This window comes from Mesoplodon mirus, assembly GCF_964341445.2.
Source record: "Mesoplodon mirus genome assembly, chromosome: 15".
NCBI classification, from domain to species: domain Eukaryota; kingdom Metazoa; phylum Chordata; class Mammalia; order Artiodactyla; family Ziphiidae; genus Mesoplodon; species Mesoplodon mirus.
Genome location: NC_138991.1, coordinates 68,774,909 through 68,788,692, shown reverse-complemented (window position 1 = coordinate 68,788,692; position 13,784 = coordinate 68,774,909). Strand labels below are relative to the sequence as shown.

Sequence of the window (13,784 nt, the reverse complement as noted above, 5' to 3'; positions counted from 1 at the left end):
TGCCTATTTAATTGTTAAAGAAAGCTTCGATTATATCCAGGGGTAGTGTTAAAAGTATCCCCCTGCCTTCACATCTTCTGCTTATTAGTAATTTCACTTGGGTGTGGAATGAACGGGATCTTTCTGTTAACTAGATTAATGGGATAACCAGATCCAAACAGTCCCTATCTTCCCAAACAAAAGAACTTCCTGTAGAATATTCTAGATACAAGGTATCTTCTGAAAAATAGCAATGAAATCATTAATTGTTTAACATTTTTGTTTTCTTCAAAGTGAAAGGAGGAGTCCAGTGACTCTGCACACAGGGGTTCTATTTCTGAACAATTCCGTGTGGCCTCATGGAAGGTCTGAGTGACTTTCAGTGGAATAACCGGATCTGTTTGCTCCGACGAGCGGGCGCAAGTCCTCTGAGGAAGCAGGGAGACAGATGGCCAGCTATTGTGTTACCACCATCATCTGCTGGGCCGTGAGCAAATATTAAGTGAATAATATATATGTAATTGGTGTGAAAGTACAGTCGCAACATTTCTAATTCCGTCTGAAGGATGGCTACTTCTTGAACATTTGTATTTCATAGAATACTATATTGAAATGTTTCTGTTTACAGGGTTAATCCATTTTAAACTGCTTTAAAGTGAACATTTTCCCCCATTTTTGACACCACTGTGCAATATTTTGAATTGAAATGGCCCGTAATGGCCCTTTTTTATTTTCCATAACAACATGAGCACTGAATTATAGCTGTGCAATTATGTAAACAATGGAAATGCTTCCAGAATGAATCCTTCCTTTTAAATTTTCATTTTGTGTAATTGTTGGAAGGTTTGGAGCCGTAATAAACAAAATTATTTTACACATTTATCGTTCTAAAGGTCAATTATAAGAGAACTAAAGAAACAACACTATGCAAAATGAATAAACCAATTTCTGTTGCCATCGCCATATGTTTTTCTTATCACTTATGGTTTTTCCAGTTACTGTGTACATAGCATTCAATTAAAGCGATTCATTTACTAGGCTGAATGTGGTTTGTGTTTATATAGAACTGTGCTTTGGAGGGGAGGAAACAACATGCCTCTATTTGAATTACCTGATTTTTTTGTAAGATCAGTGATAAGAGACAGATGTTCTCACCAGTTACTTTCTCATAAACCTGAATCTCTGGATAAGCTGCAAATTCACAGCTATCATCTTACAATCCAGTTTTCACACTCAGTGTGTAGCACGCATGTGGACTTGTAACCAAAAATGAGAGGAAAATACTAGTTTGGTGGTCCGTTCCTCATATTACAGCATTTTGCGGATTGAATTTTATTTCCTCTGAACCAAAAGCATGCGAAAGAGTTTCATGCTGGTCAGTTTTCAAGAATAAGCTTAATTCCTATTTTAGAGTCCATCTTTTCCTTGAGCTTATAGTTTTGCTTATTATTTTCAGTCTGTTTAGAACGTGGAAAAGAAACTAATTTTTGCTACCAGACTCACTTGATTGGGTACATTCTAGAACTCCTTAGAAGAATGGACTCTTGAATATCAAAAACAGAGCATTTTCCGGTTTTTATTTCATTCTTTGCCCTATAAATTATATACACTATGGCTAATTGCTGTAACACTTTGCTAAGAATGTTATTGGAGAGAATTAGTTTTTAGGGTTTTTTAACTTCTGGGAGAATGTAATCTAAGAGGCGTTGGGGACCACCTTTGAAATGTTTTAAAAAGCTCTTTCTGAGTATCAGCAAAATAGTAGTTCACGGAACTCTACAAAGTAAATTCTAGAAAGTAAAAATCCTTCATAGTCCTTCCCTTTTATTTTTACTCTGTTTACTTCTGTGTGGCCCTCTTCCGTTTACAAGGCATGTGTTCACATCTCTCCCGTTACCCACAAGTCCAGGGGGAATCAGTCCCTTCTCTGGAAGAGAAACGAGGAGCTCTAAGCTTGACGTGACCTGTCCACGGTCACATACACGAGGTCTTGACCCCAGGCCTGGGGCTCTTTTCACTCTGCCAGAGTCTGACTTGAGTACAGGGGCATTTTCCACCATGATCACAAAGGCTTTGGGGACCTTTGGGGATCGACTCAGGGCTAAGTCGAACCCGGGGATCCATGGCCCTGGCTCTGCCAGCCCTGAGACCCCCAGGCAGGTGGCTGGAGCGGGCACAGAACTTCTCTCTCCATCCAGGATGCAAACCACGCTGTTAACAAGGAGAGCCTCCATCTGACGGGGATGTTTAGCAAAAACTCAGTAGCCTTGGTTTACCATAATTGTACTGATTGAAGGGTTATTTTCTACTTATGACAGGATACGAGTTTTCCAGAATACTCTTATTTACATGAAAAAAAGTGAGTTACTTTGAAAAACAGACAAATCATGTTCACTTTGGACTTGAATAGGACAAAAAGCATGAGGGTTGTACGTGAATAATTTGTGTTTGAGAAGCACCATCCTGTTCGGTCTCCCTGAAACCCCAGGGATCCAGGAGAAAGCTTCAGTCTCAAGATTTTTCATTTTCGCAAGGATTCCGGCTATCGCCGTGGTCTCAGTGTGTGGACAGGAAGGCTCCTACCAGAAGTGCCGGCAGCCCTTTGTGGATGTCCCTCTGCTGGGAAGATGCAGCTGCTCTCCTTCGAGCACCACAGTTATTCCTAATTTCAAAATGTTGTCACAAAGATTGTCATCTTTGGGTTGTTCCATTTCAGTGTGGATAAGCAAAATAAGCAAGCATATGGCCCTAACTTGGCCGACTGGCCATACAGCCCCCTCTTTAACCCCCATATTAACCCCAGCCCAGAGCTGCTATAACTGGCGGCCTCACTTCTCCTGGGGGCCGCCTTCCGTGGGTGGCGGGCAGGCTAGGCCAGCCATCTGTTATTTTGCCTTCTCTTTCCAACCTTCTCGCCCGTAGAAACAGGTTCCGTTGAAGAGACTGGCCGAGGTCCAGGGGGTGGGGAGCCTGTGACTTTCTCTCGCTGCACACATTTCTGCTGCCTTCAGCATCAGTGGCAACTTAGTCATTTCTGGGAATGCCCCATTTCCAGCTCATTGCCTTGACGCGTCTGAATCTTGTGAAGCAAAATGGATTTCATGTATAAATTCTGGCTTCAGCTTGTGAAAGGATTTAGTTCATAATTCCCATAAACGTATCCCAGAAAACCCTTTTTAAAAATAAAATTAAACCTCTCAATTCCAGTGGTGAAAAATCTGTGATTTAAGTATGTGCTAAAGATGTTAAAAACCCACACGGTCCAAGGCTCAGTTCCTCCTCTCAACAGATGGAATTAACACAAACCTAACAAACTTAACATCATGGTTGTTTGCATTATTAATCTTCCCACGCACGGCATTCTACTACCTTGCGAGCCAGGTTTGCACGAATCCTTTCGTGGCAGCAGATGTCAACAGAAGCGTGCTTCCATCTGCTGCCCGAGACCTTGATGCCTGATACCCCGAGACGAGGCCCAGCACAGAGCGTACCTCTGTGAGTAATTACAGGTGTGTGGTGAGGAGTCCAGGGCATTAATCAGAGGCTTCATTATGAAAAAGGTGGATCTTTTGTTCTGAGCTCAGAGCGGGAGTTGACCACACACTTTCTAAACTGCAGTGTCCATCTGCTCAGCCCCTAGAATGTTTGCCTTGGCTGATGTGGACACTGAAATGTATCAAAGGACCTGATTACAGCAGATTTAAACATTAACCCGGGGAAGTGTGGTTCGGGTTTTTCTTTCCTTTCCTCCTTCCTTCCTCCCTTTTATCTGTCTGTTTATCTGTTTGTCTCTCTGTTTATTTTTGGTGTAGGAAAAAGTCTGCTGAAATGCTAAAACCTTAAGTTAGTACTTGCTAAATAAGTTACCATATAAGAGTTCTAATAGGGTAAAGCACTGCGCCGTCATTTTAAGGACACAAACAGCATGATTTGTAGACACTAAATGAGCCTGCTATGTGAGGAAGAAGTCTTAGAAAAAACGTTTTGTGAACACCTAAAAGTTCTCTTTTAAGATTCCAAGCTGTTCAATAAGGTTATTTTTATGAAAAAGGACTTAATGTGTTAGAATCGAGCACACTGCTATCCCTTGCCCTAATTTAATCAAGTTAAATCAGGATTATTTTAAAGGATTTTCAAATAGCTACACTGAAATTTGAGAAAACAAACCAGAGGTTTTGGGGGACTTTTGTTTTTTGGTATTTTGCTTCTTGTATTTTGCGACTAACTCTAGGTTATATAACTACAAGTCCCATAACTACAGCACTTCAGTGCATTTGATGAATGCACTTGGCCTAGAACTGCATAAAAGCAGTTTGTGGTTTTCTTACTAATCCCCTTTGCACACACTCGCACAGATGGCTTCAGAGACGCGGCCTGGCCGTGGATGGCACGAACGCCGTCCAGGAGAAGAGCCCTGGGCTGCCACGGGCTGGAATGAGGCAACGCCTCAGAACAGAGCTGGCGGGCAGGGGCCAGGCAGGCAGGGACCAGCTGGCCACCCACCAGGGAGAGGCCCTTCCAGACCCAGGGACACCAGGTGTCTGGGGGGAGATGGTCCACACACAGCACTGGGCACACGTGCCTTGCCACCCACTTCTACCTGGAGCCCCACTGACCACCTGACCTTGGTGTGTGACCCATCCCAGCGGGACCCACACTCCCATTGTTTCGCACGGGAGTCGCCCGAAGAATGCAAGTTTCCATCTCTGCCTACTTCAGGAGTTTGTACTAGAACAGTGTGCTTTGACTTTTGAAAATTGAAGACGATGGGAAGTGATAGCTGCTTGCAGGTTTCATTTATTTATCTACCTCAACACTCCTGTAGCTTGTCCGAGGAGCCCACCTCTACATGGAAGATGGAAAAGTGTCTATGTCTAGTCCCAATACCACAATTCAGGTCTTGGACAAGTCACCCTACAGTTTAGGGTCTCCATCCTCTTACGTGTAAAATGAGTACAATAGCCCCTGGACTAGCTCATCTCCTGGAACCCTTTTCACTAAAAAAGTTCCGTGGTCTGTGTTCTTTCAGATCATCTCACAGTAGTCATATGTACAGACGAACTGATGACTTTGGAATTTTGGTCTGGAAATTTACAGTTGTGTTTTCTTTTCTCCCCTTCTAGGATATCTTAAATACCATTGTAAGGCACTGCCCACCCCGCTTTTTCTCCCTGGGTTTGCCCGGCTTCTCCATGCTGGTGGGGGACTTCATCACGGCCGCTGCCAGGGTCCTCAGTGCAGACACGCAGGCGGTGAGTGTGACAATGCTCAGCCTCCCAGCTCCCAGGAGGCTTCACAGCGGCTAACAAGGTTCAGATTTCTCCACTCCTAACAGGTGTTGACTCATTAGTGCAACGTGAAACCGGGCTCTCGGGTAGATGCCCTGGCAGCTGATGTGTGAAATTGTAGGATAAGATGACACACTGGTAGTGGAAAGGCGTTTCATCAAAAGGCCAGAGTGTGAGAAATCATGTCCTCACTAATACTGCAGTACATTTACACAGTCAGAGGTAGGACTGGTCTCCTAGAATCTTATTAGCATTTTTCAGTAAATGGTGGCACAGACACTAATGTCTGTGGTTAAGAGAAAATTTTTTTTTTTTTTTTTTTTGCGGTACGCGGGCCTGTCACTGTTGTGGCCTCTCCCGTTGTGGAGCACAGGCTCCGGATGCACAGGCTCAGCAGCCATGGCTCACGGACCCAGCCAGTCTGCAGCATGTGGGATCTTCCCAGACCGGGGCACGAACCCGTGTCCCCTGCATCGGCAGGCAGATTCTCAACCACTGCGCCACCAGGGAAGCCCAAGAGAGAATTTTAAGTGTACATCATCAATAAGGTTTTTTTTTCTATTATTAAGTCTTAGTTATTATAAGTCTAATAGAAAATATTTTCTTAAAATGTTAGAACACTAAAATTTTTAACCAGAAAATTAATATATATCTTTGTATTCATATTCCATAAAACTCTGGCAGAATTCTTGTACTAAGAAATTAGAAGCAAGTGGACTAAGTGAGCACTAAGGGCTACGAAAAGAATTGATTTGTAGTCTCCACCTTTACCTCCACTATTAGGGCGATGTATTAACGCCTTTGAGAGGACACTGTCACCCATTTCAATTTAAAGGGCTCTCACAGTTGTGCTCTATACAGCCGTTACCTGTTCAGAGTCAGTTTTCCCTTCTTTAAATGGTGTAAATAAAACTAGCTTTACGGTTTGCCAGGCACTTGTATTGAAATCAGTGTGAGTATCTAGCTACCTAAATTTTGTTTGACACGTTGTTACTTTCTTATTCTACTTATTTCTTCACTGCAGGGCAAATTCAAACTCCAACTCTGGGTTTTGAATAAAATTGTTTTTTAATACTTTGTATAGCTGGTATTTCGTGGGCTTTTTCTCCTGGGGTAAATTAAAAAGCAAAGGGGAGGGAAGAGAGACAGGAGCAAAAGGGATGTATGAGTGAAAAGAAGGAAGGAAGAAGGAAAATGTTGAATTTGTTCAACTGTTTTTCTTTTTTGTAAAGACTATGACAACTTTTCATACTTATTTCTGAAAATCTTTGTAGGATAATCATTCTCAAGGAACCTTCTAATTTACTTTTAACCATTCAAGTCAACATTGAAAAAACTTTGGGAAAAAAATGGAAAAACTTTGGAAAAAACATTGAAAAAACAGGATATAGGAAGGAAAATACTTCATTGAAGTTTTCCTTACTTGCTCTGAGAGTTTCCTGTGAAAATGCTGTCACCCTTTCTAGTGATAATATCATGCACAGTGGTCATTCTCTGTGAAAATATATCTTTCGGCTAGATGAGCTATTAAAGTGGCCTTCCAAAACATTCGTTTAAAGAGAAAGAGAGAGAGAGAAAATAGGAGAATGTGAGTGTAAGATTTATATTACATAAAGGAACAATAACTCTGAATTACTTTGAATCACTCTCTGAGTTTCAACTTGAGGTTTAAAACTGTAGGAGAGGCTTCCCTGGTGGCGCAGTGGTTGAGAATCTGCCTGCCAATGCAGGGGACATGGGTTCGAGCCCTGGTCTGGGAAGATCCCACATGCCGCAGAGCAACTGGGCCCGTGAGCCACAATTACTGAGCCTGCGCGTCTGGAGCCTGTGCTCCGCAACAAGAGAGGCCGCGATAGTAAGAGGCCCGCGCACCGCGATGAAGAGTGGACCCCGCTCGCCGCAACTAGAGAAAGCCCTCGCACAGAAATGAAGACCCAACACAGCCATAAATAAGTAAATAAGTAAATAAGTAAATAAATAAATAAATAAAACATACATACATACATAAATAAATACATAACTAACTAACTAACTGTAGGAGAACTAGTGAGAGGTGTTCGGATAGGGACACACCTACCCAGTCAGAATTTTCCGTTAACACAAGTTACTTACAAGCCTGGAGGACTCCTGCTACGTAGATCTGCCTGCTGAGGCCACGAGGGAAAGAGAAACACGTGCACAGGTACCCAGGAGGTGGGGGAAGATCGTGCCCAGCAAACATTGTTATCACAGCTCCAAACTAGAGACGATCTGAAAGTCCACCAGCGGCAGAGTGGATGCATCCTGATGTGTGGGATATTACATGTAATTCTCTTCCCGTTCTCCGTCCTGCAGCCCTGCCCGGCCAGGCCCAGGGTCCTTCCCAGCATTGCGGGTACTCGTCATCCATCCTGGGGCAACAGACTCACAGGCCTCACTCTTCTGTGTGTAAATTGGGGCTCACCACAGGCCCAGAACCCAGGCAAAAAAAATTATCTAGAGTTACTCCGTTCTTTGAATAAAGCTGTGTAACAGCTCTTTATTTTATGTAGAAGCTATTGTTTTGTATCCAGTGGTTACAGAGTCACACACGACTCAGGGGAAAAAATCAGCCTCAGCGAGGTTCAAACCAAGACTATCTGGTGGGTCAAGGCAACCGTTAGTGAAGGCCAAAAAAACAAGTTTGTGGGAGAAACACTGACTGCGGACATACTATATGCCAGGACCTGGCCTGCGTAAATGTGACAGGGCACCCATCCTCCAGGAATCGGACAGGTAAACTAAGCGTTAATATTTGCACATAAGTTTCCAGCAGCCACAGTAGAAGCACCTCCAGAGCCCAGAAGGGTGCCAGTGTGGGACCAGTTAATTCTGCGTGATGAGAGCTGGAAGGGAAGGCATCTGTTAGAAAAGTCTTCATGGAAGAAGCAAAGCTGATGCAGAGACCTGCAGGGTGGTCCCTGTCCGTCCGTGAATGAGGACCACGGCCACCACCTTGTCCCCGGGTGGTGTTTACTGGGCATCTTCGGGGGAGAGAAGTGACGAAGACTGTCTGCCCTCTGTCTTCATGGGGAATGCAAACATCAAATGAATACATAACACGTCGTCAGGAAGTGATAAATACCAAGGGAAAACCCAAAGCACGGATGCTGGACGACACAGAGGTGGAATGACACGATGTCTTGAATTTGCTTTAAAACTGAAAGTGGAAAACTTTTAAACAAATTTTAAATATTGAAATGAAAAAAACGAAAAGATAAATGAGGCAGGAGTGGTAACATCTTGAGTCTAGGCATTGGGTGCATGGATATAACATTCTGTCTACTTTTACATTTAGAGATTTTCTTAACAGGAAAATAGAGGAAGGTAAAGGCAGCAGGTAAGAGGGCAGTGATGGAGGCTGGGTGGTGTCATACAGAATCATAGGACCCTGTGGCGAGGGGGAGCTTGTCAGGGGAGACACCTTCTGGACCCCGAGTGGAGATGGCAAACAGGTAGTCGGATCTACAGATCTGGACTCAGGAAGGAAGCCAGGGCTACCGAGAGGTGTTGAGGGGTCGGCGACATGTAGGAGGCATTTAAACCCTCGGGTCTGGACACCCCGGATGAGTTGAGTGTAGATCTCGGAGGGAAGAGGGCCAAGAACTGCACTCAGCACCCTGGAGTCTATATCCTGAGGAAGCGAGGGGTCCCAGCAAGGAGACTGTCAGGTCCCCTCGGGAACCAAGAAAGGTGTCCAAGTGATGGACGGGCTCCCAGGTGCATGGGAGTTGTCAGCTGCATCCCCTGCCTTGCAGGGTCGGGTGAGACCAGGCCTGGATGGGAACTGGTGGGTCTTGTGTTGTGGAGGTCATGTAACGAGAAGCTGTGTGCTCACTGACCAACTTTGAAAAACCTGAACATTTTGGTGTTAGTAGTTTCAAATCTTTGTATTTAAAAAATGAAGTAAAACAGTAAACAGTAAACTTCACCCCTGATGCCGTTGCCCCAGCAGGGCTGCCTCAAAATCATGAAAAAGTAAAACACGTTGTTGCTTATCTAACGTTTATAACCAGAAGGAAAATGTGTGTCTCACTTCCCTTTGCCGTATGCAGGCCCCTCGTTTGGAAGCCCTCACCATTCTCGGGTCTCTGGTCTGCTTTCCCAACACCTACCGCGAGATCCCTCTGTGGCAGCCGGTGCCCGAAGTTACTGAAGTCACCAGGGGAACGGAAGATGTCAAGGTACGTGATCCAGTGACTGAATCTCAGGTTAGCATCTTCTATAAATTTATTTATTTATTTTTTATTTTTGACTGTGTTGGGTCTTTGCTGCTGTGCACAGGCTTCCTCTAGTTGAGGCGAGCGGGGGCTACTCTTCGTTGTGGTGCGCGGGCTTCTCATTGCAGTGGCTTCTCTTGTTGCAGAGCACGGGCTCTAGGCGTGCAGGCTTCAGTAGCTGTGGCTCATGGGCTTAGCTGCTCCGCGGCATGTGGGAATTTCCCGGGCCAGGGATCGAACCCATGTCCCCCTGCATTGGCAGGCAGATTCTTAACCACTGCGCCACCAGGGAAGCCCTGGTTAGCATCTTCTAACTCGAGCTGTGTGGTTCTCTCTTCCATTATTATGCATTGAGCTGCTTATCCCTGAAAGTTTTGCTATGTCGTTTAGATGTATCAGTTGTTTTTTTAGAAGGCTGGTTTAGGGGGGATTAAATGAACTAGATGGAGAGTGATGGTTAGGTTCCTCGGGCGTTTTTTATTAGATCTGTTTATCATGCCTATGGATCATGATTATGTAATGAATCATTCTTTGTAATAATTTTATTAGTTTAACTATGCTGCATTAGTGCATCAAATGAATTTATAAGAAATAATTGAAATAAGCTAAACATTCAATCCCATTGTTGGCCTGATTAAATACTACTACTATTTGAGGTTCTAATTTAATCCTTGGAGAGTAAAATTAAACAGTCTCTCCTCAGCTGACTTTGGGGCAAAGGAAAATGCTTTTCAAATCAATCCATTAATTTATCTATCTATAGTACACAAGTACAACGTGTAATTCAGTGTACGATGTATCATCCAGTTGAAGTAAAAGAAAACCAAGATTTTTCCTATGATGAAGAGTCATTTGTTCTGCTTGGTTTTTATTGTATACACAGAAACGCTCTTCCCTAGGCAGGCTCAAAGCCCTGCAAGCCCCCGGCTGAGACCACCATGCTGCTCCGCTGAGCCCCCTGTGTCCTTCCCCCAGTCCTTCAGTGGCCCCTCACTGCCTAGAATGAGGACAGAACATGTGGGAAATCAACTACTAAACAAGGTTTTTATTTTACTTCATTTTGTGTTTTTAGCACTACCTCATAAGTACTTTACTGAAGAATGCCACAGAGGAACCAAATGAGTGTGCAAGGTAAATGCTAAATAAAAGGTAAACTAGTTTAGAATTTTAAGATACACATTCATGTGTAACCAGTTAATGTTAAAAATGCTTATTCTTTCACATTACTCTTACACTAAAAAGTACAGTAAGAATTATGTGGGGAAAATGCTTTATTAATTTTTTAAAAGGTGCCATTATTAAGTGAAAAGCACAAAGTGTAGATGATTGTGTGTAGCATGTGCTACCTGTTGTATAAGAAAAAGCAAGACTGTGAATACATAGGTGTATTCCCCGATATTTTTAACAAGGAAGAAAATGGAAGGATAAACCAAAACTTATAAAAATGATATACTTACAGGATAGTGATTCTCAATTGGCAGTGATTTTGTACCCCAGGAAACATTCAGCAATGTCTGGAAACATTTTGGTTGCTTCCACCAGGCATCTGAGATTGCTGGCAGTCTGTGGCCAAGAGAGGAGGTTTTCTGGGGCACGAACAGAGTGAAAAGTTCCTACCTGTTCTCCCCAGGTGAGGCCAGGAGCTGGGAGTACTGGTGGAGGGCACACCAGTTTCTGATCCTCCACCTCCAAGCTTGTAAGGTCACCAGAAGCCCAGCTCCGCCTCTTGCTCATGTCCTGCTCCCTCCGGGCTGGTTCCAAGATAGCAGCGGGCACTTGCACTGTCTTGTTAGCTCTCCGATAATTTTCAAGAGTTTTTTCTTTTGTATTTTGTCTAACTTCTTCACTTATCTTCAGTGGATGGTTTAGTCACAGTTTTCTAGTCTGCCACTACCAGAAGCTGTAAATTCATGATCAATTTGATAATATTAAGTAACCTTGCATTTGGGGATAAACCCAACTTGGTTTACACGGCACTGGATCTGATTTGACTAACATTTTGTTCAGGAAAGTTGCATTTATATTCATGGCTTTTAATTTTCTCTCCCCATCCTGTCCTTGTCAGGTTTGATTACAAGGTTAGATAGTCTTACAAAATGAGCAAATTGCTGCTTCATTCTGTTTAGTCAGCAAGAGTTTTTGTAAAATTGGAGTTGATAGTCTTGTGTATTTATTTAATAGACCTTGATAGTAAAGCTATCAAGGTATTTTCTTTATAAGAAGGTTCACCACGGACTCATTTTCTTCAATGATTTTAAGAAAAAGGGTTTTTTTTTTGACAGTTTAGATAAACTAAAATTTTCTAAAAACTTGTCCATTCCAAGTTTTGAAACATTGTGGCATCCACGGTGTTTCCATTATCCCTTTGCTATCTTTTATCTCTTTCACTTCTATAGCTATAAGCACTTTTTCATCTCTGACACTTTTTGTGTGTTCTCTGATTTTTCTCACTAGTCTTACCAAATATCTGTCAATTTTATTGGTCTTTTCAAAGAAGAGACTTTTGTCTTTGTTCAACCTCTCTATTCTATATTTGTTTTTAATTTCCTACTCTCTGCTCTTTTTTTTAATGTTCATTCTACTTTCTTTACATTCTGTAATTCTTTTTCTCACTTTTGAAGTTGTATACTTAGTATATTAATTCTCAGCCTTTCTTTTATACAAATATGAACAGTTAAGTCCATATGTTTATTTCTAGGTGCTACTTTGTCTGAGTTCTTTAAGTTTTGATATGTAATATTTTTGCATTACAAAGTTTTTCCAATTTCTGTTATGATTCCTCTATTGAGTCATGATTTATTGAGCAATATATTTCTTAATTTCCAAAAATATGGTTATTTCTATTTATCTTTATGCTGCTCATGTCTTAGTTAATTGCATTGTGGATCAAAAATGTTGTTGGTCTTTGGAATTGTTGAGATTTGCTTTATGGCCCAATATGTAGTCAGTTTTTGCAAATGTCCCATATATGCTTGAAAGAATGTATATACTATTCTTCAGTTGTTGGGTGTAGTGTTCTAGGTGTGTCCATTAGATTAATTGTTTTAATCATGTGTTTCAAATATTATATATTCTTTCTATTTTTTTCATCATCTAGATCATTTACTGAGGAGATGTTAAAAATCTCCCAATTTATGGTGCATTTATATATTTCTCTTCATATTTCTGTCAATTTTTGTTTTATATATTTTGAAGCTATGTTATTAGCTGCACAGAAGTGTAAAATTATCCTATCTCTATAGTTAATCAAATCTTTTATATTTATGTAGTGACCTCTTTATCTTTAAGGGTGATATTTTTATCTTAAAGACCAGTTGTCTGCTATTGATTCAGCTATATTTTTAAATAATATTTTCTTTTAAATTTAACCTTTCTATATTCTTCTCTTTTAAATGTCTTTGCAAAAACTGTACGTGCTTGATTTTATGTGTTTATCCTGTCTGATCTTTAGCTTTTAACTGAAGCTTTAGTTCATTTGCATTTACTGTAGTTACTGATATATTTGGATGTAATTCTTTCATCTTATTTTATACTTTGCTATTTGTCTTTTTCAATATTTCTTTCATTTTCTCCTGTTTTTTTACCTTCATTTTTTTTTTTTTTTTTTTTTCTTTTTGCGTATGCGGGCCTCTCACTGCTGTGGCCTCTCCCGTTGCGGAGCACAGGCTCCGGACGCGCAGGCTCCGGATGCGCAGGCTCAGCGGCCATGGCTCACGGGCCCAGCCGCTCCGCGGCATATGGGATCCTCCCAGACCGGGGCACGAACCCGTATCCCCTGCATCGGCAGGCGGACTCTCAACCACCGCGCCACCAGGGAGGCCCTACCTTCATTTTTTTTCACTCACCTTTTCTTCCTTCATTCCTTCCTTTTTTTTTGGACTGATTGTGTTTTTGTCACATTCCATTTATTACCTCTATTTTTTTAGAAGTCATAGACTTTCAGTTCTTTTAGAGGCTGCCTTAGAAATTTTAATATGCATACTTACCTTACTAGTTCTTAGTCTGTCTTTAGCCTCCTCCGGGACGATGCCAGTTCCTTAGAATGTAATCTTCTGATTTTGCTCCTCTGTCACTGTAGCTGTTCCTCTCCTGTCTGCCTTCTCTACCTACCTCTGGGGGTTAGAGTGACTCGGGGTTTAGGGCTGGCTGTCTTCCCTCTCCATGACGTTCCTAGGTGCTCTTATTCATTTCACCAGGCTTTTAACAGCATCTGCTTGCTGATGATACTGAATTTATTTTCCTGGCCCCTTCTGTCAACCCCTTAAATATTCAGGCTTAT

The 13,784-nt window shown here is 42.2% G+C and overlaps 1 protein-coding gene across 6 annotated transcripts in view; it reads left to right on the top strand.

Moving 5' to 3' along the window:
- RALGAPA2 (Ral GTPase activating protein catalytic subunit alpha 2) overlaps window positions 1–13,784 on the top strand; it is a 284,049-nt gene that overhangs the window by 144,058 nt on the left and 126,207 nt on the right. For 4 of the 6 annotated variants that reach the window (XM_082643726.1, XM_082643725.1, XM_082643724.1 and 1 more), the window contains 3 exons: window positions 5,103–5,231; window positions 9,341–9,469; window positions 10,578–10,636. In XM_082643726.1, coding sequence (XP_082499852.1) covers window positions 5,103–5,231; window positions 9,341–9,469; window positions 10,578–10,636 — 317 coding nt within the window. Of the gene's footprint in view, window positions 1–273; window positions 1,035–5,102; window positions 5,232–9,340; window positions 9,470–10,577; window positions 10,637–13,784 lie in introns of those variants that run through there. The other 2 variants (XM_082643727.1, XM_082643728.1) reach the window with 2 other exon arrangements.